Genomic DNA, 26,582 nt, shown 5'->3' with positions numbered 1-26,582 from the left:
TACAGCAGCTTTTTCTCTTTCTAATTCACTTGGTTAAATTCAGCTGGCGTAAGTATGAATAGCATTAACTAGTATAGTGATAGCATTGTTAATTTGGTGTACTGAGTAGCATACAGATACCAAGTTGCAGCAGTTTGTGGGCGTGTCAGCCAGCACCAATGGTACAGCCTGAACTGACAACATCCCTTCAAGCACCAGACAACTCATGGAGCAACTGCACTACGATTATAAGATTCTCTCTTTTTGTTAATGTATACTTTGACTCATTCTACATCGTCAATAAAATTCTTCTGGGTTTGAGGCCGCACTGTCATCTGTAAAGTTCCAATGTTTCAGCGACCGTTGCTAGGCACCTTCCTCAGGGTGTGTTGCCAACTGCTGAGTGAGCACTAGTTTGGATACTTATGGAGGAATGCTGTCATTGGATGTGAGGGTGAGGAGGAAGGGAATTTGGAGTTCATTTTATTGGTCTTCGCATTGTGTGTTGTCATTGGCGGAAATGGGTGTTTTCCATTGGAGTTTCCTTTACTGCTTGCCATTGTTAGAAATCAGCAAATAGGAGACTAAGTGGCAACTACAGTCTAGCGTTGTTTACTAACTGCCTAGTATCGACTAGTCAGCATCTGCGCTCTGTGTACCCTCCACCGCTGTAGCCTACCACATGTCTATTGCTCTGCAAGAACTGTCCTTCCGCAAAGCTGTCACTGCTGGGAGCCAAGACGCTGCAAGTCGTTACCCATCTTCTCTATTCATATTGTCGGGTCACTTGGCTATTTCTATAGCCTCTCTAATCTTCCTCGTCAAACTAAACAGCTGTTTCGCCAGTACACGGTCCTCTTGAAATTCTATCATCATCCTGCACTGTTCCTGATGTTCTGTCACCACTGATTTGTTGTATTGTTTGAGGCAGATATATCTCTCCTGTTCAGTTAACAAATCAGCGGTGGCAGAACATCAGAAACAGTGCAGGATGAAGATCGAATTTCGAGAGGCTCGCGTACTGGTGAAACAGCCGTACAGTTTGAGGAGGAAGATTAGAGAGGCTATAGAAATAGCCAAGCGACCCAACAATATGAATAGAGAAGACGGGTACCGACTTCCAGTGTCTTGGCTGCCAGTTGTGACAGCTTTGCGGAAGGACAGCTCTCGCAGAGCAACAGGCGCACTGTAGGCCACAGCAGTGGAGGGTACACAGAGTGCTGAAGCGGCGTAGTTGATACTAGGCATTTAGTAAACAATGCTACGCTGTAGTCACCGCTTAGTCTCCTATTCGCCAATTTCCACCAATGGCAAGCAGTAAAGGAAACTCCAATGGGAAATGCCCATTTCCGCCAATGACAACACGCAATGCAAAGACCCATAAAATGAACTCCTAATACCCTTCCTCCTCACCCTCACATCCAATGACAGCACTCCTCCACAGAATATAGGTATCCAAACTACTGCTCATTCAGCAGTTGTCTATACACCCTAAGGAAGGCTCCTTGCAACCGTCACTGAAATGTCGGAATTTTTTAGATGACAATGCAGCCTCAAACGCAGAAGAATTTTATTGACTGTGGCAACAGCCGGGGAAGCCTATGTTTACATTCATTCTACATCACTCAACAGTCTCTGTACTAGGAGAATCCAAGGAACACACTGAATGAATGCACAAATGACTGAGTCAATCAGTGTGGAGCTTCCTGCATTCCACTATTACTTCCATGTAGACAGCCTGACAGAGTTTCTAATGTTATCTAACTGGTCATTTACATATATTGTTAACAGTAACAGTTCTGTAACATTCCCTGAGCTACATATACACCTGATGATATCTCTCCATTAAGAACAACATACCGAGTTAACAGCTAGAACTCTTAAATCAAATCACAAAGCTTCCAGTGTTAGAATTGAAAAGAAGTTTATAGTCTCATAACATACAATTTCAAGTCACATCTTCGTGTACAGGAAACTTGCCACAACACAACAATTAATTCACCATTTTCCTTACAATATCATTAATATAATATCCTGTACTAAATATATAATTGCTACACAAAACATGACTTTAAAAAAAATGTATTATAAAATGCTATGCAAGTGTTCTCTCATGCTAAAATTTTCAGATTGTCTTGCCATGAACTCTTCAATGGAATAGCAAGATTCCGAACCAGTCTGACGAGGTTTTTTAAATGTGTCTAAATTGATAGTGAGCAATTTTTATCCTTTCCCTTTGCTGTAAATTTTCATATCCATATACTGCAGAGTTGAGCATAGAGTTCTAAATGGTGGGTGGTCAGTGTAAAATTATTTCAATTTCTGGTGGTGTGATCATGTTGAAATTAATTTGCTACAAATGAACCAGGGGTACTATGTACAAAGATAATCAGTTCATAGGTGTACAATGAGGGAACACTTAATATACTCACATTTTTTAACAGCGGGTCACATGATTTTCTTTGCTTTACATTGTGAATATTTCTAATGATAGTTACTTGAAAAAAACAAAATGAAACGACTGTATGGCATTGTTGGCTGTGAGGCCCCATGCGGGGAAGTTCGACCGCTGTATTGCAAGTCTTCTTTAGTTGACACCACTTCGGTGACTTAGGAGTCAATGATGATGAAATGATGATAAAGAACACACAACACCCAGTCATCACGAGGCAGAAAAAATCCCTGACCCTGCCAGGAATCAAACCCGGGACCCAAAGCGCGGAAAGCGAGAATGCTACCGCAAGACCACAGAAGTTTTAATATTACAGATATGTGGTTCAAGCTATCCCAAAATGTAATTCCAAACCTTATTACTGAATCAAAGTAGCTGTGATATACTATTTTCCTTATTTTCATGCTGGTAGCATTTTGTCGTACCATCATTACAAATGCTAGGCTCTTTAATTTATTTGCAAGGTACTGTATATGTTAGTTCCATGATAAATTTTTATCTAATTGCATTCTAGGGAATTTCACACAGTTAGCTTCCTGCAAATCCTGGCTTTTAAGATCGATTTGAATATCATATAACTTTGCTTCTTTTGTTTTAAACTGCATTCATGGAGGTATTTCCATGTTTAATTTTAACCCATTTAAATTAAATTAGATATCAAATGTCTGTATGGAACCTACAACAGTTTAAGGAATTTGGTCAGTACTATTAGTTTCAATGATTATGCATGTGTCGTCTGCAAATAAAACAAAGTGACACTCAGCATTAAGCGGTAGCTCATTTACGTAAAACAGAAACAGAATGACGCTAAAACCGAGCCTTAGTGTACTCCTTTTGAAACGGTTTTCCATTCTGAGGCATAATTTCCTCTCTTTGATGTTGTAATCCTCTGTCTTCAGTTCATTTGGAAGGACTTAAACCATTCTAATACAGTAGCCCTAATTCTATATTTTTCCAGTTTAGAGAGTTGCGAACAGTGGTTCACGCTATCAAAGGCCTTTCATAGGTCACAAAAAATTCCTGTGCTTGCAGGGAGTTGTCTAGAGAGGAGCTAATTTTGTGTACAAACTGGTTGGTAGGAGATAATATGCTTTTGCATTTCTGAAACCCATACTGACATCTTGAAATTAAACTTTTGTAGGAAATTTTGAATTTGTATTGTCACAACCTTTTCCAAAATTTTTGGCTGTGGCAGGAGGAGAGAGAGAGGGCAATAGTTCCCAACATGTTCTTTTCTCCCTTTTTTGAATAGTAGTTTATCTATGTGATATGTGATTTATTCATCTCATTACGTACAATTTTCAAATCATTTGATTTGATGTACAGGAGACATGTCAAGGTTTACAAAAGAAACTTTTTTCACTTTTTTAAGAGAAATGCAAAAGTTTACATTATATTTTACATTTTTAAGTTACAGCGACACATGTACATAAAATAATACATGTAATACAATCCCTGTGAAGCTGTCCTCAATAAATTCATCAACAGAATAATAACACTATTGCGTACTTCATTGCATCTAGAAAACAACCTTCTTCAAAGGACTGTTTAACTATTGTGAATAGTAGCTGCACAATTATTTTAGTGACTGCCTTTAACCCTTTTGTTGGTATTTGTATAGCATTCCCTATATCTTTTGCAGTAGTTTTGGTGAATGCACTGAAAAGTTCACCTTCAAATTCCTCAGTGCTGAAGAAATTTACGTATCTGCGTAATTTTCTCATCAATGTTTTATCTGTTTACATTCAAATAGAATTTATCGAACAGTTCTGAAATTTGAGCAACATTTACAGTACTTTTGTCCCCTATCTTGATTTTGGCAATATCATGGGCTTTAGTTGTAGTGCCTGTTTCAGATTTGATCACTGATCGTAGCACTTTGATTTGTTTTCCCTATTCAAAATAAATCTATTATTTGCCAGTTCTTTTGCTGCCATACTTAAGCTTATATTTTGCTCACTAGCTGAAAGTGCAGAACTTGATTGAATTACTTTCAAAAGTTAAGGAATATGGCACCAACCTGGGTGCCGCTATCTACTGCCATCTGGATCTCGTGGGTCACAAGTTGCAGAATTCACACTGATTTCTGTAGAGGATCTTTCTTCTACAATTGATTAATACAATCTAATACTGAGAGCATTTTTTGCAATGTGGTATGGCCTATGCAGGTCTATTGTTCCAGATTAAATAGAGAATAATGTAACTTCTTAAAAAGAAAAAAAAAGTTATATGTGTTTCATACATTGTCAGTTATACCAGTAGCTTTATCTGTCTTCTTGGCCAAAAAAGTGTATGTCTAAAAGTTGAAACTTGGATTGTCACAGAATTGCCAGAAGGTTGGACTGCCTCTAGTTAACTGTGAGTTTTAGCCAACATTTCATATATCTTGGTAAGGAGGCTGATCTAAGATGCCTTGTCTGCAGAAAGATTTAGTCTTTGAGTACTTTCAATTTCTCAGATACATTATTTAGGGTATTATACTCTGATACACCCACCTCCAGTAGCTTCCAGTTTTCTGACAAAAGTCAACCCAATTTTCAACTACCCATGAATAGTAGCCAACTACTTCTATTTTTACATAAAAACAAGCATTTGTAACTCTATGTTTAGGAATATGAAATGAATAAAATATGTCTATTACAGTCACTAAACAAACTTCAGTTGTACAGGATATCAGGATTACAATTTCTGTTTCTGTAAGCACAGTCACTAATACATGCCAGTATCATGGTACTCATCTCAGCGATACCCAGTTCAAATCACTGTGGCTGAAGATATTTACACCCCAGTATTTTAGTGAACAAGAAAAGGTGAGATGGTGGTGCAAAGTTCTTGGTCATCAGACTTCGCCAGTGTCCTGGATTAAATACAAAATACTCTCTGCAGAGTCTTGTGGAGTGACACCTTGTGACACATGACAGTAATCTGTTACGTTCGGTGGCTTCCTTGGTACTACCTGATGGGAGTAAATTACTGTGCACTGGGGACATAGCTCATTTACAGATACATGAATTAAAGTACTTATTTCTGTTCAAGATTTCATTTATAGTATATGAGACATTTTTATGGAGAAACAACTTTAAACTGCATATAAACACATTCCTGCTGCTTGCTGAACTTTTTATTTCTGTGTGTAGATATAAATTGTTGCATCACTTAACATACCAAACTCAATTTTTATTGATGATATTAACTGTATATTATTTAGCTTATACTGAATACAGAGACATACAACTTTTTCTGTTTGTACTTCTATCAAATGTGCTGTGTGTAATCCATTCATTTTAACATTTATATTACAATGGAATGTCATTAATGTATCTGTCATATTATGCCAATTGTATGCGCAATATAAATTTAAGAACAAGTTAATAACAAGTCAATCACTCTAATAAAGTGTAAATGTTTTATGCAACCTAGGTAATAATGACAGCGTTGATGCTTCAGCTACATTCCAAGCTACAAAATATATACATACAAAGTTGGCCCGGGTCACCTATTTGCTAAGTTTGATTTACTTTACACTTATTTATTTATCCAAGGATCATCTCACAATGATATTATAATATAATGAAAAAACTGCTCAAAATATATGTACACAAAGAGTGCATAATTATATCTTTAAGAGAAGGGGCAAATGGCTGGCCATACAGTTAGCACTTATGTATAAGTGACAAGTTACAGCAAAACACCTGTTGTGCCTTTCGTCATTTTTTCCTGATGTGTACATAACCCTTACTGCCAAAGGGAAATCTTCATTTAGCACATAAAGCAGTCGTCCTATGCATCTCCGACATAATTAATCCTGAATCCTGTAGAGAATATTTTACAAGAAACTATAATACTGACTGTTAAACTCATTCCTTTGGAGTAGGTCTACACCAAAGAAACTCAACATAAGCACAAACTGTGATAGTCTTTACTCAAGTGTTTCACTTGTCAAACACAGATAATCAATACCTCAGTTACTAGATTCAGAAATATACAAGAGTTATTAATACAAAGGAAGGTAACTATTTAACATGCTGCTAACACAGCCATGATACGTCTCTCTGATAGCCTTCAGAAACAACACACCAGCGTCTACAAAGTATGTGCGGTGGACACATTGACAGCAGATCAAGATCATGATGTGTTAGTTGTCCATCTAAACAGTCAAAGGAATCTTCATAGAAAAGCCATTATGTGGTATTCTGACTAGATCATCAGTAAAAGAATTATAACAGAAGAAGGAATAAAGATCTTCAAAAATGTGCTTGCAGGATTGACTGGCAGTCTGAAGTTATAGGATTGGGACCAACTGACACTTTTAAATATTTTAAGGGTTTCTTAAAATTACTGCATCCAGTCACCTTTGGCATTGTTCTTCAGTTTTTATTATCTCATTACCAGTTTTGAACCATCTACCTTCATCAGAAGGTACATATTTATAGATTACTTATAGCAAGTGGGAGTCATGCAGTTGTGGCAAGATGTATAAATGAAACATGTAAGCACTGAGTGTGGAGAGAATTATTCACATTTTTAAATGCATCTCCAGATCATCAAAATAAATCTAGAGAACTGTTTCCCATCAGTAACCATAAGGAATCCCTTAGATAGATAAACTACTAAACAGAAAAGATTTACACAGAGACAAAGCATAGTACACCCCCAAGCTGGAACACAAAGTATGTTGTTCTGCTGCTAAATAAATGACCAAGTTCAACAGCAACATATGCCTGGGCAAAAGATATGTTTCATTGTTGTTATCTGAAAGCTACACAAATCTACAGAAAGGAAGTAAAAGTAGCCAAGAAGGCACATAATGTCTGCTTCATTTCTGAAGCTCCCAAACCCTACAAAGCAATTAGGGAACTTAACAAGCACAGAAACAGACCCACAACCCCAGTCCTGGTGATTGTTAACAAATATTTTACTGATGTTGATGGGAATAATGCAGCTGAAGGACTAGATTAAGAAATTGTTATTACAAACAATATAAGCATTAGCAATAGCAATAGCTGCACCTTGGCCAGGTGAAAGTGCTTCCAGAGCATATAGCGAAAATCGAGAAAAGTTTTAAAAACACTCTGTTAGCACACATTCATACGGAAAATCATGTGCTGTATCTGATATTGCTAAACCTTTGGCTCCTGTTATTAACCACTCACTTGAGGTCGGTGCTTTTTCAGACTTCTTAAAACAAAGACAGTGCCATTGTATATAAAAGGTGATCCTAACAATCCATCCAATTAGACATCAATCTCTATAATTCCTATAATAGCAAAAGTGATGGAAATTATAATGAAAACCCAGCCACTATGTTATTTCAAAGACATCAACCACTTCCTGGATAGACAACAAGGATTTAGAAGAGGGAAATCTACATTTACTGCAATGCTTGATGTAATAACAAAGATAATGGAAGCATTTGATGAAAAGAACTGCAAGGCTTTAATTCTTTAAGATCTAAGCAAGGCATTTGATGGCACCTCTGGTAAGATACTCCTGGAAAAATTAAAAGCTTATGGTATAAACGGTGTCATTTTTGAGATTCTGTCATCTTACTAGGAGCACTGTCTCATGAAGTGGTATGTGAACAGGGCGTACCACAGGGCTCCATACTTAGCCCTCTGCTCTTTTCTTATGCCTGTCAATGACTTAAGTTGTGATGGCTCTACCCTGCTTTTTTGCAGATTATACAACATTAATGACTAAGGGTAGAAATTCATCTGAGGCACTAAAGGATGCTGATTTTTGTTTGAAGTAGCCAAAAAGTGGTACAAAACAAACAAAATGAAATTAAATGAAGATAGAGCCCAGGAAATATGCAGTCTTAGTGACTGTGGACTCATAGTAAATGTTGATAATGTCAAACCCCTGGGAATCACAACTGACAATAAGCTGCTGTGGACCAAACACACTGCATGTGTGTGTTCTAAGCACTCAAGAGTAATTTACCTTGTCAGGATACTCAAATTCCTGATAACAGATCAGTACTTAATCACAATATATTATGCAATGTTCCACAGCCACATTACATATGGATTGATGTTGTGGGAACACTCTACTGGAAGTAAAAACATATTGCTCCTACAAGAGAAGGCTGTAAGGATAACATCTTCCAGCAAGAAATTTGACAACTGTAGACCCATTTTCAAGTGGATGGGAATAATCACAATATTTAGCCAATATGTTTTCAATTATCTCGTCTATATAAAAGAAAATCAAGGATCCTTCAGCAAGAGACAAAAAATTCACAACTATGAGACATTAACTAATGCCAACACTGATATTCTAAGCTGTTGTCTCAGTAAAACATTGGACAGATTTCTCTCAGCAGCCCTGTAGAGCTAGACTGATATCAAAAAACATCCACTAGGCCTATATTCTGTAAATGAATTTTTCTCTCCAAGTGGAATTTTAGAATGGTCAACATGATACAATCACATGTAGATCCACGAACTGTAAACATCTAAGGGCTGCAAATGGTTGTTTATAATCATTGTTTATAACATTTGTGTTAGGCAATGCTTCTTGTCTGTTATCTTAGTTTTAGTAGCGATTTTAATATATAATCACTAAAATGTGATGCAATCTGCTTGCCCCTGACCTGGGAACAATGCTGACTTAGTTCTTGCACTGTGTTCTAGTACTGTATTGACTGTCTTATTCTTTTTGTTTTTACAGTACCCATTTTAATATTGTAGTTCCAACAGCAATATTTCATTCATTTTATTCCAAACTTCATGTTGTTTGTTTGGCAATGGCTGGTGAATGACATAGAATTAATAATAAAGGTAAAAGGAACATATCATGTATGTCTTAAATTCTTCTGTTGTGTAACTTGCTTTTCTTTAAGCTGGTCTTCAGAGGTGTTTCTATATACTTTCAATGATACATTTTGTGCTTCTGTTGATAACATATTGTATCTGCACCTCTTTTGTGTATTTCAAAGTCTTACACGAAATGTTAACTATTTACATTTATAGCTCACATCACAGTTCTGCACCATACAAATGACAACATGGATGATATACAAAATTAAATTCCTTAACAGCCTCGAGTTGCTATCATAGTCTGCTTTAAGGACATTTCTCCAGCATCTTGGATTACTGATAAATGCTTTCTTATGTGGGGCTGCAAGCTGATAATGGTAGTCCACTGACGTGCATTGCCTATACGTAATATTCATGTATTTAGAAACCGTAACATTAGTGTTATGTCTTTTTTTTTTTTGCCAATAAACGGTGGATTCACAGTTTAAGTGAATAAAAAACTGCTAAGAACTCGTTCACAAACGAGATGAAAATGACAAATTCATGCAGATATGATTTAATATAAGGTACCGCATTTTGATGACACTACCACAGTTGTCCTCTGTCAAACAAACTGGGATATTACTGAAATCGCTATGACAACACCACAAGCTTATTATTCGAAAATGGACAATATTAAGTGCCAAGACAACCTAACCTATTACAATTTTACTACACGATATCGAACAAGCCTCGTCATGTAACCATAAAAATTGCGTGGGATTGTGTGTTTTCGTCTGACATGCCACATTAAATGACATTGTCGTGCGCGTAACAACGTTGTGAGAAACCTCCGTGAACACAATAAAATATCATTTACCGTGCATATTAATTAGGAACCCACTTCCAAAGACATGAGCCATTTCGAAACCAATGTTCACCTGTTGTGTGCTTAAATCAATCCCCAGGTACGAGTTATTCTCCATGTCAGACGTTGTTGGTACACAGCCGCTAACTGTGCGTGTAGGCGTCAGCTGTGCACCAACTAAGCCACTTATTACTACTTCCCCCACTATTACAGGAGCTGGATTCGGAATGAAAGTGATAAGCAGGCGATTAATGTAGTGTCAATAGTTCAGAGTGATGTAACCCACATGTCCAGATTAGCATAACCGAAAAGACGAACTTCAAAACTGTTTCTTGAAAGAACCTTGCGAAGACCTTTTTCAGTAAAGATTTCTCGAGCTATTCTGCTTGAAGATTTACGCAGGAAAAAGACTTATCTTAAAAAGTTAATAAAATTGCCAAACTGAATAGCATGACACACAAACGGCATCATTAACCTATATTTTATCGACTTATACGAATTATCCTTCGGTCCACACGCGGTTTCTAAAATGTTCTAAATGTTATTGCTTTACTATAAGTCTCGTTCGGAAGCTTTTACTTAGGATAAGAAAAATTTTCGTCGGGTATAATTTTTCTTTAGTGGTTATTTGACGGAAAACAGAAGCACAATTTGCAAAGCCTTCTACACAAATTATCTAAAGACCTTAACCAAGCAATGGCATGAAAAAGGAGGCAGGGCCGCACTCTTCAAGACGCAGAAATAAAAGCGCCTACCACCGACAGGTAATGCTACAAAATCCGCCAGTGATATAGGAAGGAACTTAGGAAGTGTACCCAAAGCCCCATCAGGGTCAAAAGTCCGGTACATACGCAACGATCTGTATGCGCCGATGTCTGTGCAGGCACCTTCAGTAACAGCAGTTTGCACACATTTATTTACTTCGCCAATTATAGAAAGAACCTGATATCCAGAAAAATTATATACGAAAGGCCATAGAGATACACAAATATCTACTGACGCTGTAACTTCTCACATTCCATTTCCTCTGCTCTTGCCTCTCTCTTTTCTTCCTTAAATGTCCTCATGCTGGGTCTCAGTATTTTTGAAGAGACCAGAAAACAATGGAGATCCAAACCATTCTTGGTTGTCCCCGGCTCTAGATGGGTTACATATTGGAACTCTTTGATAAAATGTTCGGATCGACATTTTTTAACCGTTTCGTTGCCTGCCACTGGGTAACTCAAGTGTACGGTAATCATAAACTGCTGCCGTTTTATTGTGATTTCCTTGCTCTTAACTTTTCAGAACCACTAAATCCTGTATATTTCAGTAAATTCAGCAACAAAATCACTAGTACACTGGCGCTTATTAGTCGTTTCACAATTCAGTGTTCAAGCACATGGTGAGAAACTCCGAATGGAACGAACAGCTGTCTTCACGTTTCACGTCTGAGATTTGCAGCAGTTTCCTGTCCTCATTATACACTTTGTGCCCACAGATTTGAGGAATTTTGCTCAAACCTGGAACTCCAGCTCCCAATTTTGAATCAAAAAGATACCAGGATACCAACATTCTATCCCTGAATCCTATTAATTTCTGATTGCTAATAAAAACATTTTCAGTCTCTTCGGTCTGCCCACAACTCATTGCGCAAAATTCAAGTCCACACGCTACAATCGATCTACGCAGATATTATAAGCTCAGGCAAATTTTTGCGTAGGGGAGTCTGAAACAATAGCTCAATATATAATGTAAGTTCAGTGGTCCGAACGGAACAATGTTAGTAACGATAAACAAGAGCTGTGGTAGCTGTGAAACTTATTCTTAAATAATTTATTTGGGTTGTTTGGGGCTCGTCAAGGCAATTTGTTATACACTTTGACTGACATTTACACATGGCCTTTACTACTTTTTACAAATCTGTTTTTTGCTGAAAGCAAAACAGTACAGGTTCTGGTATTATAAATGTTTGTGGCAATTAGGTGGTTCAGCAAGAGTGTACATTGACAGGTACTGTTACCTACCTTTGCCATTACTTACTTATTTATTTACCGACTAATGATGTACATCTATTGAGCATATCCAGGTAGTGAACATTAGCCTTATCAATTTCATCAGTAGATTTGTTTAGATAACGAATAAATTTTAGCCACAATACTTCTCTTTTGATTTTAATTCTAGATACAGTAAGCTAAAAAGATTTTATAAGGCATATGTATTCTAAATACATAAATGAAAGAAAGAAATCTAATAGCTATAATTCTGTGCTATGGTTACATCCTTTAGGATATGACTGTCATACAAGGCACAAACATTATAACTCAAGTTTTCTTTACATTAATAAAAAAATTAAAAGCAATAATATTGTACCAAAGTTACAACAGTTAGATACAAAAATGCTGTTACGAAGTTATCTCGTTTTACTTTTCATTTTTCTCTCTCCCTGTGTATCCATCCACACACAAGAAGAGAGAAAAGCATTCATTCCCTCAGAGAGATGCTCAGCTCTAAATCTATCTCAGTGCACACTAAGCTGAAAATCTACAACACAGTTATATGCCCAGCAGTAATGTATAGTTCAGAAACATGTAGCATGACTAAGCCAGAAAAGGAAAAACTATTAATATTTGAAAGAAGAGTAATGAGGGAGATATGGGGACCAGTTTTAGATAATGGAGAATGGAGGAGGAAAAACGAGGAAATCTACCTTCTGATGCGGCAACCAATTATCCTACAGAAGATAAAGAGTAAAAGAATACAATGGGTGGGCCATGCAATCTGTATGCCAGATGGAAGACAGGTAAAGATGACACTACAGGGGAAACCAAACACCAAATGCCGCATTGGACGACCAAGGCAGCTCTGGATGGACGACCTGACGAAGGACTTAGCAACCCTGGGAATTTTAGACACCTGGAAGAACCAGGCACAAAACATGAAGGAATGGAGGTAGTTTGTGGAAGCAGTGTGTGCTATGCAGGGCCTGTGATCGCTGTCTATCTCTTCCTGTGTACATTTTTACTTCATTGCTCTGTCTGTTTAATTCAGTTATTTTCATGTGAAAGAAATTCTCTGATTGAATATAAAGGGGTTTTTAGTAGTAGAAGTTAGATCAAATGTAACTTAACTTTCGATTTGGCACTAGTGATGTGTGGATAAAGAACTGAAAACTTTGCTGTCAGGTAATCACTGCTTCTCTTATGTTATGTTATGCTGTGGAATTCTCGATTTCAAGCAATTTCTAGTGGTGCTATATACAGGGCTATTACAAATGATTGAAGCGATTTCATAAATTCACTGTAGCTCCATTCATTGACATATGGTCACGACACACTACAGATACGTAGAACAACTCATAAAGTTTTGTTCGGCTGAAGCCGCACCTCAGGTTTCTGCCGCGAGAGCGCTCGAGAGCGCAGTGAGACAAAATGGCGACAGGAGCCGAGAAAGCGTATGTCGTGCTTGAAATGCACTCACATCAGTCAGTCATAACAGTGCAACGACACTTCAGGACGAAGTTCAACAAAGATCCATCAACTGCTAACTCCATTCGGCAATGGTATGCGCAGTTTAAAGCTTCTTGATGCCTCTGTAAGGGGAAATCAACGGGTCGGCCTGCAGTGAGCGAAGAAACGGTTGAACGCGTGCGGGCAAGTTTCACGCGTAGCCCGCGGAAGTCGACGAATAAAGCAAGCAGGGAGCTAAACGTACCACAGCCGACGGTTTGCAAAATCTTACGGAAAAGGCTAAAGCAGAAGCCTTACCGTTTACAATTGCTACAAGCCCTGACACCCGATGACAAAGTCAAACGCTTTGAATTTTCGGAGAGGTTGCAACAGCTCATGGAAGAGGATGCGTTCAGTGCGAAACTTGTTTTCAGTGATGAAGCAACATTTTTTCTTAATGGTGAAGTGAACAGACACAATGTGCAAATCTGGGCGGTAGAGAATCCTCACGCATTCGTCCAGCAAATTCGCAATTCATCAAAAGTTAACGTGTTTTGTGCAATCTCACGGTTTAAAGTTTATGGCCCCTTTTTCTTCTGCGAAAAAAACGTTACAGGACACGTGTATCTGGACATGCTGGAAAATTGGCTCATGCCACAACTGGAGACCGACAGCGCCGACTTCATCTTTCAACAGGATGGTGCTCCACCGCACTTCCATCATGATGTTCAGCATTTCTTAAACAGGAGATTGGAAAACCGATGGATCGGTCGTGGTGGAGATCATGATCAGCAATTCATGTCATGGCCTCCACGCTCTCCCGACTTAACCCCATGCGATTTCTTTCTGTGGGGTTATGTGAAAGATTCAGTGTTTAAACCTCCTCTACCAAGAAACGTGCCAGAACTGCGAGCTTGCATCAACGATGCTTTCGAACTCATTGATGGGGACATGCTGCGCCGAGTGTGGGAGGAACTTGATTATCAGCTTGATGTCTGCCGAATCACTAAAGGGGCACATATCGAACATTTGTGAATGCCTAAAAAAACGTTTTGAGTTTTTGTATGTGTGTGCAAAGCATTGTGAAAATATCTCAAATAATAAAGTTATTGTAGAGCTGTGAAATCGCTTCAATCATTTGTAATAACCCTGTACCTTCATTTTTGTTGAATTTATCTTTATAATCCCAAGTAAGGATCGGAATTTTGTATGTGTAAAAACTGTAGGAAGTTAGAATGTTATATTTTTTGAAAATTGGCTTGCAGCTGTCTCTTTGTCTTAAGATATTTTTATTATTCTGAATGATCTCTTATGTAATTTGAATATTTCAAATCCATCAGTCAAGTGGCCCCAGGTCTTGACAATATAGCTCATTATAGCACAGAAATATGAAAAAAACGCCAAGCGCTGATCATCTCTAGTTATTAGTTGCTTAATTTGTCTGTAAAAACAGCATGGCTAAATTTATTGCTTACATTGGCAACTTGATCTTTTCATCCTAAACAAATGTCTACAGTGATCCCTAAAAATTCTGCACTTTCAATTGTTCCATTTAGATCTTGCAATTCGAATAATTCATTTCTCTTTCTTCTGTTGTTTCTCAACAGTACTGCAGTAGTTCTCTCATAATTGAGAATTTGCCTACTCACTTCAAACCAGTCAGTAATCATTTCAAATATTTGATAACTTTTTGTTACAGTCCATTGTATGTTCAGTCTCACAGTTATTCTTTTTGTGTGATATACAAACAGCGTCAGTTCACATTCTGTGTTATAGTGTAAATCAATTACCTACATAAGGAAAGCGAGAGGTTCTAGAATTCCGCCCTATGGCACACCATGTTCTATGTTTTGTAGTTCCAATAGGTGATTCCCTTGCTTTTGTTAAACTTCCATTGCCTACTTTATGTTCTGCAAAAATAGCTTTATGATACTCAGGGCTGTTTCTCTAATTCCATATTGGTGTAGCTTCATCATTGCCCGTGGTCAGGCACATTAAGTGAAACACGAAAATAAGCCTGTTTGTGCAAAGTTTATTGTAATGTGTAACAGCCTACAACTAATAGCAGACAACGATAGATACACTGAATAAACAGCAAAAGCCAAAGCATCTAAAGAACTGAAGACAACACAAAGCAAAGAAAAACAGTGTTGCTTCTCAAAGCAGTGACATTGTACCATTAACACCCTTAATCGACGTTAATTATCAATGTTACAAAACAAACTATAAGATCTAAGTAAGTTCTAACAAGGCTCCAAATTTTTCAAATTTTATTTTATCTAGTGGCTTTGTCAGAAAATCAGCGTTTTGGTTATTTGTGCTAATGTATTTTAACATAGCTTTCTTAGTAAAAAATTTCTCTCTCACAAATAAAATTTCACAACTACATGCTTTAGTTTATTCTGGAACTGTGGGCTCTTGCAAAGGTTTATTACTGCGTACTGTCTTCAGAAAGTACAACAGCGCTTTTACTGACTTTGTTACAAATTATTGAGCCAAAAGGCTTTACTAGTTGCCAAGGCCACAAATTCAGATGGTGTTGATGACAGAGACACTGTCCATTGCTTTTTAGATGCCCATGAAACACTACAATCCGAAACTTTGAAAAGATAGCCACTTGTGGAGTCTCTGTATACTCTGTCACCAGCACAATCAGAGTCCACAAAACCAGTTATAGGATCAGTACACTTTTCATTCTTAGTATATAACAGACTCAGTTTTAGGGTTCCCTTAATGTAACGCAAGACACGTTTTAAAGCATTCCACAAATCCAGACTTGCCCGTGATTGGTAGTTACTTAGAATACTTATAGTTATGCAAATATATGGTATGAAACCTAACATCGCATACATAAGTGATCCGTTAATTTTCTACAATTTTCTCAATATCTTCATTTTCAGGTCCTGAAATCATTGAACAAGCAGTTTCAACCAAGGTGCGCATTTCCCTTTCAGCTCTTCCATTTTGTTGTGGTGTGTACACAATGCGTCTTTGATGGGCTATGCCATTTTTACTCAAAAATGTAGCTAAGTCAGTTTACATAAATTCCAGTAAATTATTACTCCTTTGCAGAACAGTTTCTCACTCAGTTGTTGAAATAAACTTCCTAATCAAATCTTTAACTTAGTTCTTTTGTTTCATAAAGAATACTTCGTAATAATCGTAATCAAAAGCGAAAAATATCTTGCTCCTTCAAGAAAGTTAGTCTCTATTGCTCGACATCCGCATGACCCAGTTCGAGTGGGGCATTAGCTCTCAAGCAACTGACAGCGAAAGGCAAGCGATGTTGTTTACCTGCCACAAACATCCTTCACAAGAGACAAAGTCGTCAATGAAGCTCATTCCTTTACATGACAAAAACTCTTTCACATGCTTAATGCTGTGATGGCACGATTTTTTATGCCAGACACTCATGTGTTCAATAGTGTTAGACAAACTGATCAGGCCACTATCAATATTGACTGGCGAAAGCTCACTAGTGTCAGTACTGTCAACCACAGTGTGTGTTTTATCCAAACACGCTGAAGTAACTACTGAAAATTCTTATCATGTTCTGTTTAGTGTAAACAATATATGATACATTCTGTTGACACATTTTGACAATGCACGACATTCACCTTACTGTTCAAGAATTCGCGCTGTTCCCTGTTCGACACTAAAGCATATTTTTGTCTAACACAGTTCCTTTAGAAAACAGATTGAATTTCAGTTCAGGCACAAAAGCGCTCCACTAACTACTGTTCTGACAAATTTAAGTCCATTCCATGCATGCATTTACACAGTACCATGTAGAATCACATCAAGAAGTTTACTGTTACCTATAGTACCTTTCATTGAGCTTTATCACTGTCCACTTTCGTAAACAGTTCTCTCTTATTGCACATATGCTCCTAGCACCGTTATCCATTACCCAATAATCTTCTAGGTCAAATCATTGATTCATACACATCAAGGGATTTACATCCCGACCCTTTTTTGCCTTCCTTCGATTTCAACAGCCTGCAAATGACTTCTTTTCTTACAATAATTGCAGCTACTCGTTTCTCTATTCGCTTTGCATTTACGCTCTTTTGCATAATGGCCCTTCTTACCACAAGGATAACAGGCAATTTTTTGCTGCCTGATAACATTGACGAAAGCTACCTCTGGCTTATCGGACTGATTATTTCTCTCTTCCTCAATGACCAATCTTGAAGTTAACTCCTTAAGCATTTGCTTCTCAAAGGAGATGGACTCCAGTGCTGAACGCAAATGTTTATGTCGCTCTGGCAGTAACATTAAAATTTTTATTATTATTATTTTATCTGAAACTGGCTCACCCACTTGCTTCAATTTTGTGTTGAATTTTTCTACTTTCTACATAACTGTAACACCCGAGTCTTCACCAAACTGGAGCAAGAAAAACATTTGCTGAAGGAGGTGAATACTCACTGCAGACTATTTTTCATACACAGTCTTCAGGTTCGACCACATGCCAGCTGATGCCGTACACGAAAGTAGATGAGTGAGTGGTGATACCCCCATCTGCATCACAGTAAGTTCCTGTGCTTTTGGGCCCTTTTCCAGCCATGCTTTTACTTCAGCTTCTTTTTCCTCTGTTGGCTTAATAAAAATGCTGTTGACAATATTTAAAAGGCCTTTTTCTCTGAATATCACTTCCATTTGGAATTTCCACACCGCCCAGTTGTCTCCTCCAGACATCTTTAAACACTGAAATTGATGGGTAGATTGTTTAATTCCTCCACACCAACATTACGCCTGTAATGTTAAATTTTGCTGTTATGAACGACGTCACCAAACAAATCTCTGCCACTACACTGAAAAACAGACCTATGCACCTGGGCCTACAACCTGTGAATAGGTGCAGTAAATGAAGCCTGTCTGTGCAGAGTTTAGTGTGATGTGTAACAGCTTACACTAATGGAGACAACAAAACACACACAGAATAAATAGCAAAAGCCAAAGAGTCGAATATCACACAAATCAAAGAAAAAGAGTGTTTCTTCTTTAAGGTAACATTAACATTGTACCATTAACATTAACATTTGATGGTTATGAAGAACAAAGACGTCATATGAGTCCCAAAACACACCAACAGGGATTTAAACTCGCTCTAGCCCTGCTGAGACAATATTAATAAATAATGAGTTTGAAACCAGCTAACACTGCAGATTTTCCTCTCTGGGACCCAAAGAGCCTACAGTTTATGATACACATTTTATTAAAAATGACATTAACCAGACAAATACTATTCCTTCTAGGATCATCGACAAAGTTGGCAAGAGGCTAACTGTTCTGACAGTTTCTGGGCTTATAGGATCATCTTTTATGAAGCGTGGTAAAATTCTGGCAATCTTTATTTTATCTTGGGTTATTTATTTTTCTAGACATGAATTGGCTAAGTGACAGAGGATTTCAGTAAGTTACTTAGTGGTTAGCTTCAAAATTTTATTTGAGAAGTCCTTAAGTATGTGGAGTCTTTATCGTTTTTAGATTTGCTGTTATTTTTCTTGTTTCTTATTCAGTTGCAGGATGCAGGTGACATGAGTGTCTGGTTCAGTTTTTTTTTATTTTAGAGAAGTTTTTGGGCTTGCAGAGAATCACTGTTGTTACGTTATGGAAGATTTTGGCAGATGCTAGTAAAATATTGGTTAAAAGTGTTGCTGATAACTATTTAATCTCCTGTTATAGAAGTATTGACTTTCTGGTTTAAGCTTTTATTGTGATTTTCTGATGCCTTTCCTGTTTCTCTGTTTATTATCACCCTCCTCTGACTTTGCTGGGGCTTGTGCAATAATATTCCCACTATGGTATATAGTTTTTTTGCATCTATTAGAGTTTTACTGAAAAATTTTTATAGGCTCTGTAAAGTTTCTGATAGCCTTATTCTTAATCACAAGAATTTCATTTAGTTTTTACTGTTTCCCCAAAGTATTAATCCATAACTTAATTGCTGGGTTCAAATTAATGATATGAATATAATAGAGGGAAACATTCCACGTGGAAAAAATATATCTAAAAACAAAGATGATGTGACTTACCAAACGAAAGCGCTGACAGGTTGATAGACACACAAACAAACACAAACATACACACAAATTTCAAGCTTTCGCAATCAACAGTTGCTTCATCAGGAAAGAGGGAAGGAGAGGGAAAGACTAAAGGATGTGGGTTTTAAGGGAGAGGGTAAGGAGTCATTCCAATCCCGGGAGCGGAAAGACTTACCTTAGGGGGAAAAAAGGACAGGTATACACTCGCGCACACACTCACATATCCATCCGCACATACACAGACACAAGCAGGCATTTGTAAAGGCATAGAATTTGGCCTTTTTTTCCCCCTGAGGTAAGTCTTTCCACTCCCGGGATTGGAATGACTCCTTACCCTCTCCCTTAAAACCCACATCTTTCGTCTTTCTCTCTCCTTCCCTCTTTCCAGATGAAGCAACCGTTGGTTGCGAAAGCTTGAATTTTGTGTGTATGTTTCTGTTTGTTTGTGTGTCTATCAACCTGCCAGCGCTTTCGTTTGGTAAGTCACATCATCTTTGTTTTTAGATATATTTAATCCATAACTTAAAATAGATTTAAAAAAGCAAAATATGATGTCCTTTCATATGTGAAAGTGACACCAGACATCAGTCTCTTCACCAAATATATTACTTTTGATAATCTAACAGTTACTCATTCAATATGGGAGGAGCATTTTACTTTGTTGACATCTACAATGACTAAAAAACATTTTGTTTTCCTATTTTTATAGTTTCTGGTAGACTGAACCACATATTCTGGGTCTTTTTTACATTTAATAGTAAATCGTTGAAACTGAAATGTTATTGTCACTTTTAAAATCTCACCGCCTAAGATACTGATGGCTTCACAGCTGTATTTCTTCCAAATTTCCTTGTTTCCCTTTTATTCATTCATTGGATGTCTGCTACGTGTATCCACCATAATGTTAAATGTGGTCAAAACTACCACTTTTGTTTGGGTGAGCCTGGCTGCACACTGGTAAAGTCATGCATGGTGTCATTATGGAATGTACATGCTGTATCGAAGAGGACAGAGGCTGTGTATCGACTTTTGTGTTTGTTCTAGACACCAGACTTCAGTAGTTTATCATGCAGATTAATTAAAGGAGCACTTCATTATATCTTCAACTGGTATAGTTACTGCAATTTTTGAAGCTATTGATCCCTTTATTTTTCTTTTGACATCTGAAGTTGCCAACTTTTGTAAAAATATCTCACAATACTATTTGTATATAGTAAAACTGGCAGTTTTGTAAGCAATGTCACTGTGATTCAGTTGGTGAAATGGAGATTTATGGTAACAGAGACCCTGTGGTCAAAACTACCAATAGGCTGACTTTTTTTAATAAAGCGAAAATTGCCACCAAATAGCACATTAAACTTGATGCAAGTAGGGAATTACTATCAGAAATCATTCAGAATGAGATTTTCACTGTGCAGCAGAGTGTGTGCTGATATGAAATTTCCTGGCAGGTTAAAACTGTGTGGCAGATCGAGACTCCAACTCAGGATCTTTCATGGACAAGTGCTCTACCGACTGAGCCACCCAGGCACAACTCACGATCCAACTCCACAGCTTCTTTTCCGCCAGTACCTCATCTCCTACCTTCCAAACTTCACAGACGCTATCCTGCGAACCTTACAGAACTAGCACTCCTGGAAGAAAGAATATTATGGAGACTTGGCCTAGCCATAGACTGGGGGATGTATCCAGACTGAAGTTTTCACTCTGCAGTAGAGTGTGCGTTGATATGAAACTTCCTGGCTCCTGGAAGGCAAAAGTCCCAAGTTCGAGGCTTGGTCCAGCACAGAGTTTTAATCTGCCAAGAAGTTTCAGAAATGATCCAGTTGCTAAAATTAAAGATTGAAATGTCTGACATCAAATAATAATTTCATAGGTATTCTCCATATTGTCAAAAAGTTATACCTAACTGAATCATTGAAGAACTGCGTCAGTGGGTCTGAAGTTGTTCTAGTACTTTATTAGTAAGGATTATTGAATTCAACCTTCGAACACGCTTTTGAGATTTTCAGACTCACTAGAGAGAAAGACAGGTGCCAGTCTGACTTATTTTCTATGAGACAACAGAGCAGTCGTTAGTCACATCTACTGCTTCATTTAACTTCTCTGTTGCTGGAATACTTGTAACTCGAACTAATCCACTTAAGAATACTTTTTTCATCTGACGCCAAAGGATTATACTTAACAAGCTATCAGGAGGATAACTGACCTTTATCCAAGAGTGACAGTGCAAAACAGAAAACTTAAAAGATGGAACATAAGATACAGGGATAAACAACATTCATGGAGAAGGCACAAGCAGGCATAAGAAAGGCCAGCCCACCAGTGGCCAGTCGCAGAACTTTTTGACAGTCGCAATTCATTTGTTACACATGAAAAACACAATGTCTCTGGTGGCCAACATGGAACTATCTTGACAGCTGCAAGTCAGCTGCTACACCATGTGACACAGTGATGTACAAACACTATGTGAACAATTAGCTCATCTGCATTACCTCACAACAGCTGTCATGTTGGATGCTATGTCAGTCTCCTCAGTGTAAGCGGAGTGTCAGTACTGAGGAAAAGTGAACACAGCATCCAGAGTGGTCATCCATGCCACTGGATGTTCTGCACGTGGCTGCAGCGGACACAGTGCTTGCGGCTAGGTTTCTTGTTCCAGCAGGTTCCGATGCCTCTTCACGAATGTATGCAGGCTTGACTCTATTCAGAGAAATGATCGTTGAGTTGCCATCCACCAATATTCCATTGTCTGCATACTTCTCCATAACACACAGTACAGGCCAGTGTAATGAGGTTGTAGTGGTTGTTTTACATCGTCAGTGCAGAGAATGAAATGAGAGCAACGATCCAGGTCCTGAAGCACATAACAAAGTGCCCTGCTGTGATGTGAAGCCTTTGGAGGATGGATCTGTGGAACATGGTTCCACTGGCTGGTCTTGCATCGATGTTTGCAGTGTATCTGCGTCGAGGAGATCACTGGGCAGATGTAAATTCTCTCTGTAGACCAACTCCACGGCCAATAATCGATGTCGGGTTTATAAGTTGTTTGCAGGTCAAGTAGAATCATTGGGAGAGCCCAAGTATATGTGTTGCAGGGCACATGAGTGCCACCTTTAAGGAACAATACCAGCCATATCATTAATAGCGAGATGGTAACTAGTGATCCTATGGTGCATATGCCCTCAAAACCTGGTAAGTTGCGAGGACAGGCCCAACTCAAACTGCCATCCACGATCAGTAGTGAAATGCCCGCTAACCACTTTGACGCAAAGGTAGAGGCTAAGGTTTTGGTGGTAACGCTGTCAACTGGCACTGCGGCTGTCCAGCAGGTAAAATGACCAATCATTATGAAACGATAGTGTTGAGTGTACGATGCAGCAAGCAGTCCACAACAACCAGATGTGTATGGGAGAAACTTACAATTGTACCTGGAAGGTCATTGATCGGGATATGGACATCGTGAGACACTTCACACCTTTGGCATTACGAACATGTCCTTGTCCATTCTCGACAGTCTTTTCCCATGCCTGGCCACACAAAGCATTAGGACACGAGTCGAACAGTGAGGTGTACTCCTGGATGGCACAAGTTTAGTATGCTGTCAATGGCTTGTGTTCTGAGTGCTATTCGAAGAAATGGGCGAGGTCGCCCACATGAGAAGCCACATTAGAGCTTGGCATCTTCTCCCAGAATTTCGACAAACTGCTACTGTAATTCTGACATGGCATTGTAGAAGAATGTTAGGAGATCCTCATCTTCTTGTTGCACTCAGGGCACAGCTGAAAAGTCAGTAGGCCTTGTGATGCTGCTGACACATGAAAAATAGTCACCCACTACATTGGTAGTAGTGGGGCAAAGACAGCATCGAGTCCCCTCTACGTTCATGCCAAATTTATTCAAGATGATGGATCCAAGACGGTGGCCATACATGTGACAACATTGCACTGACATCATGGCAGGAAATTCAAATTTTGCCAGGAAAATAGGTCAATTGGCTACTTCCACTAACCTAACTCCTCCTCCTCCCCTCTCCCCATCTGGAAACTGGAAGGAAAAAAAATGACTCTGAGCACTATGGGACTTAGCTGCTGAGGTCATCAGTCCCGTAGAACTTAGAACTACTTAAACCTAACCATCCTAAGGATATCACACACATCCATGCCCGAGGCAGGATTCGAACCTGCGACCGTAGCAGTCACGCAGTTCCAGACTGTAGCGCCTAGAACCGCTCGGCCACCCCAGCCGGCAAACTGGCAGGAAAAGCGCTAAGTCTGTGCAGGGCTGACAGATAGGATGGACATAAGTACTTATTTTGTGTGCAGTGCAGTACATTATTTATTTAAATAATTCCAGTTGCATTGATCAAGCACTAGACAGTGGCCCCATCCAATGGGTTCACCTTAAGGTCCAGAGACAACTGACCTAGTTCAGAACACCAACACCAGAGGGCACTGTAGGCCCTCCCCCTTCCTCTCCATTCTACACTGTGACATCATCCAACATGGCGGCCTGGGGAAAATAGGGTGGGAAATTCGCTCAGTCTTTGTAGAGCTGCTGGACTGGGACGACCTCACAATGATAGGCTAATACAGCTTGCACAAGGCATTGATTAAAAAATTTGTTTAAGAATATTGTTTTTTATTTCTGACATCATTGGTGTTTAAGCAATTTTTATTCGAATAGCTAAAGGAACCACACAATTACACTGTCACACAATTACACTGTCACAGATCATACTAAAAATATCTGAAAAACGTCATCTTGCACATTCTGAACACCAGAGCTGCGGTAGCTGGAAGAAGCCATGGCTTGGTTGGCTCCACCGTGTTCACCAGTTACCAGCATCTGGAAGGGCCGCACTGAGCACCTCCTGTCATGCTGGAAATACTTTGGCCTTTTTTGTGGCACACAGATACCCCTTGTCACTGAAAACGAACTGCTTCAGGCTTATTAAATCTGGTGTTTAAGCAGTGTACAGAATACTGACACATACATATCTTGAAGATGCCACAGGAACGAAATGTACTATTGTACAAAGAGGGAGAGAGCTTGTAAAGTATGTATGTAGAACCGTAAATGGACCCTAGCCAAGGCTCGACATACGTACCAAGAACAATGGAGATGTAGCCCTTGTGCGAAATTTCTGGTTAGGCCACCTCACAAGAACAATTATAAATTAAAAAATTACAGAGTTGCCACCAGCCCAAGCACTTCCTAACAATTAAGAAAAGACCAAACTGGAAATCATAAGCTTAATTACATTAAGAATTTAATCATAAGCATGCAAATTTGTAAAAGAAACTAACAAGATAAACAGCATTGTATGTTGTACATTAATGACCTCGTTTAATTAAATGTAAATTCCTTAGTTTTGAGACAGTACACCGTTCACTTTAATTTTTCCTCCCATTTTGTTCATCACAAGCAAGCAGGTTAACTTTTAAAAACTCATGGAATAGAATATTAATTTGAAAAGTGGTATCAATGAGAAAGATAAAGGATGCAGAATTTATGTTTTACGTAGTACATTTATTTCATGACTGAATTTGATGCACATCCTATGAATACACATGACTGGTGCCTGAATAAAATATTGACTAAATAATTCGCAAAAATAGTAAGATAGCGCAATGAAAAACGAAAAACACGCAAGAGGGAAGTGGAACACAATCATTCAATCATTCCATCTACATACCCATGACAGAATGGCTCAGATACCTGTCACCATTATGCTCATGCACTATCTTCAAAAGAGGTTTATCCGATTCGCAAGGTTTTGTAGAGTATATACGACATGGAAGACGCGCCTGCTGCTTACGAACAGCCAAACTTCAGCACGTGGTAAACTTGATTACTAGTTAACAGTTCAGAAATTAGACATTAAACCAAGCACAAATGCAAGAAATTTTAATAGTGCAGTATCAGAATTATTTTGCCACCACGAAATAAACTTAACTCGGCAAGGCAGAAACTCCCTCCTAACCATTTCAACTTACACATGGTCTGTTCAGAAAGAAACTGTTACAAACATTTCCGCTATACACACGAAAAACGGATATTTTACTGAAATTATAATACACAAAACAATTAAACTGGTAATATGAAAACCTATTGCAGTGCAGTAGTAGACCAGAAGGATCATTGATTACCAAATACGAGGTACAAGACGAACACAAAAAGACAATACCATCTTCCACAAAAACATAGAATATAAGAACAATAAAAATCACAATCACTCGATAACATTATTATTCTCACGTCCACCCAAAGTTATACTGACTAGTTTTTCCTAAGCATATTCACTGCTATAAATTCCACACCATGATGTCCGAAAGGAACAAAACAACTTCCACACCTTTAATTTCAACCACCATCGTCGCTGATTTTTTTTAACAAAAATTATGCCACAATCCGAACATACATAACTACACACCCTTCAGTTAATCTGAAGTACGTAAATATTCCATGGGGAAGTTCTAATTCGACCGACTTCCTATCAGCGAAAACCTTCTCTATGAGCTACAAACTGTACTCACCAACCGTTAGCCGCAGAGTCCTTTCTCCACTGAGATCCGCTTAACTACCAGTGCAACGGAAGCTACCAGAGGGGTACGCTTCCGCCACAAACCTGACAGACAAACCAACCTCAGACTAAAAGGGGTAAATCTCTCTGTCCAGGTACTGGGATTCTAAGTTGGTCATCCTGTGCTACCCTCCAAACGAGAAGCAGACATCACCTGCTCCTAGCAGACGACAACCAACTCAGAGTCCTCCACAAAAGAAACCAGAAACCACAAGTAAAACACTCATTAAATCATATTCAAGCACACATAAGGTATGTTGAAGGGAGAACGTAATAAATGCAGGTCATGATTTCCTATGCAGTATAAAAAAGCAAACAGTATACCATTTAATAAGCTTTAGTTTGATTGATCAGTCTTCCTGGGAGAGTCAATAAATTAAACAACAATCAGGCAGTGGACAGAATAGGATGCACAGAATCTAGTGAGACAAACGTCTTATGAAACGACTCCACAGAGACGTTCCATCACACTGAACCCC

The 26,582-nt window shown here is 38.5% G+C and overlaps 1 protein-coding gene across 2 annotated transcripts in view; it reads right to left on the bottom strand.

Moving 5' to 3' along the window:
- The window catches only part of LOC124619886 (xylulose kinase-like), a 148,295-nt gene extending 137,852 nt beyond the window's left edge, over positions 1 to 10,443 (bottom strand). The window contains exon 1 of one of the 2 annotated variants that reach the window (XM_047146514.1): positions 10,113 to 10,443. In XM_047146514.1, the coding sequence (XP_047002470.1) occupies positions 10,113 to 10,157 (45 nt within the window). In that variant the 5' untranslated portion in view covers positions 10,158 to 10,443. Of the gene's footprint in view, positions 1 to 10,051 lie in introns of both variants that reach the window. The other variant, XM_047146515.1, reaches the window with a different exon arrangement.
- Positions 10,444 to 26,582: the final 16,139 nt, after the last annotated feature.

This window comes from Schistocerca americana, chromosome 6 (assembly GCF_021461395.2).
Source record: "Schistocerca americana isolate TAMUIC-IGC-003095 chromosome 6, iqSchAmer2.1, whole genome shotgun sequence".
Lineage (NCBI taxonomy): Eukaryota > Metazoa > Arthropoda > Insecta > Orthoptera > Acrididae > Schistocerca > Schistocerca americana.
This window is presented reverse-complemented; position numbering and strand designations above follow the sequence as displayed.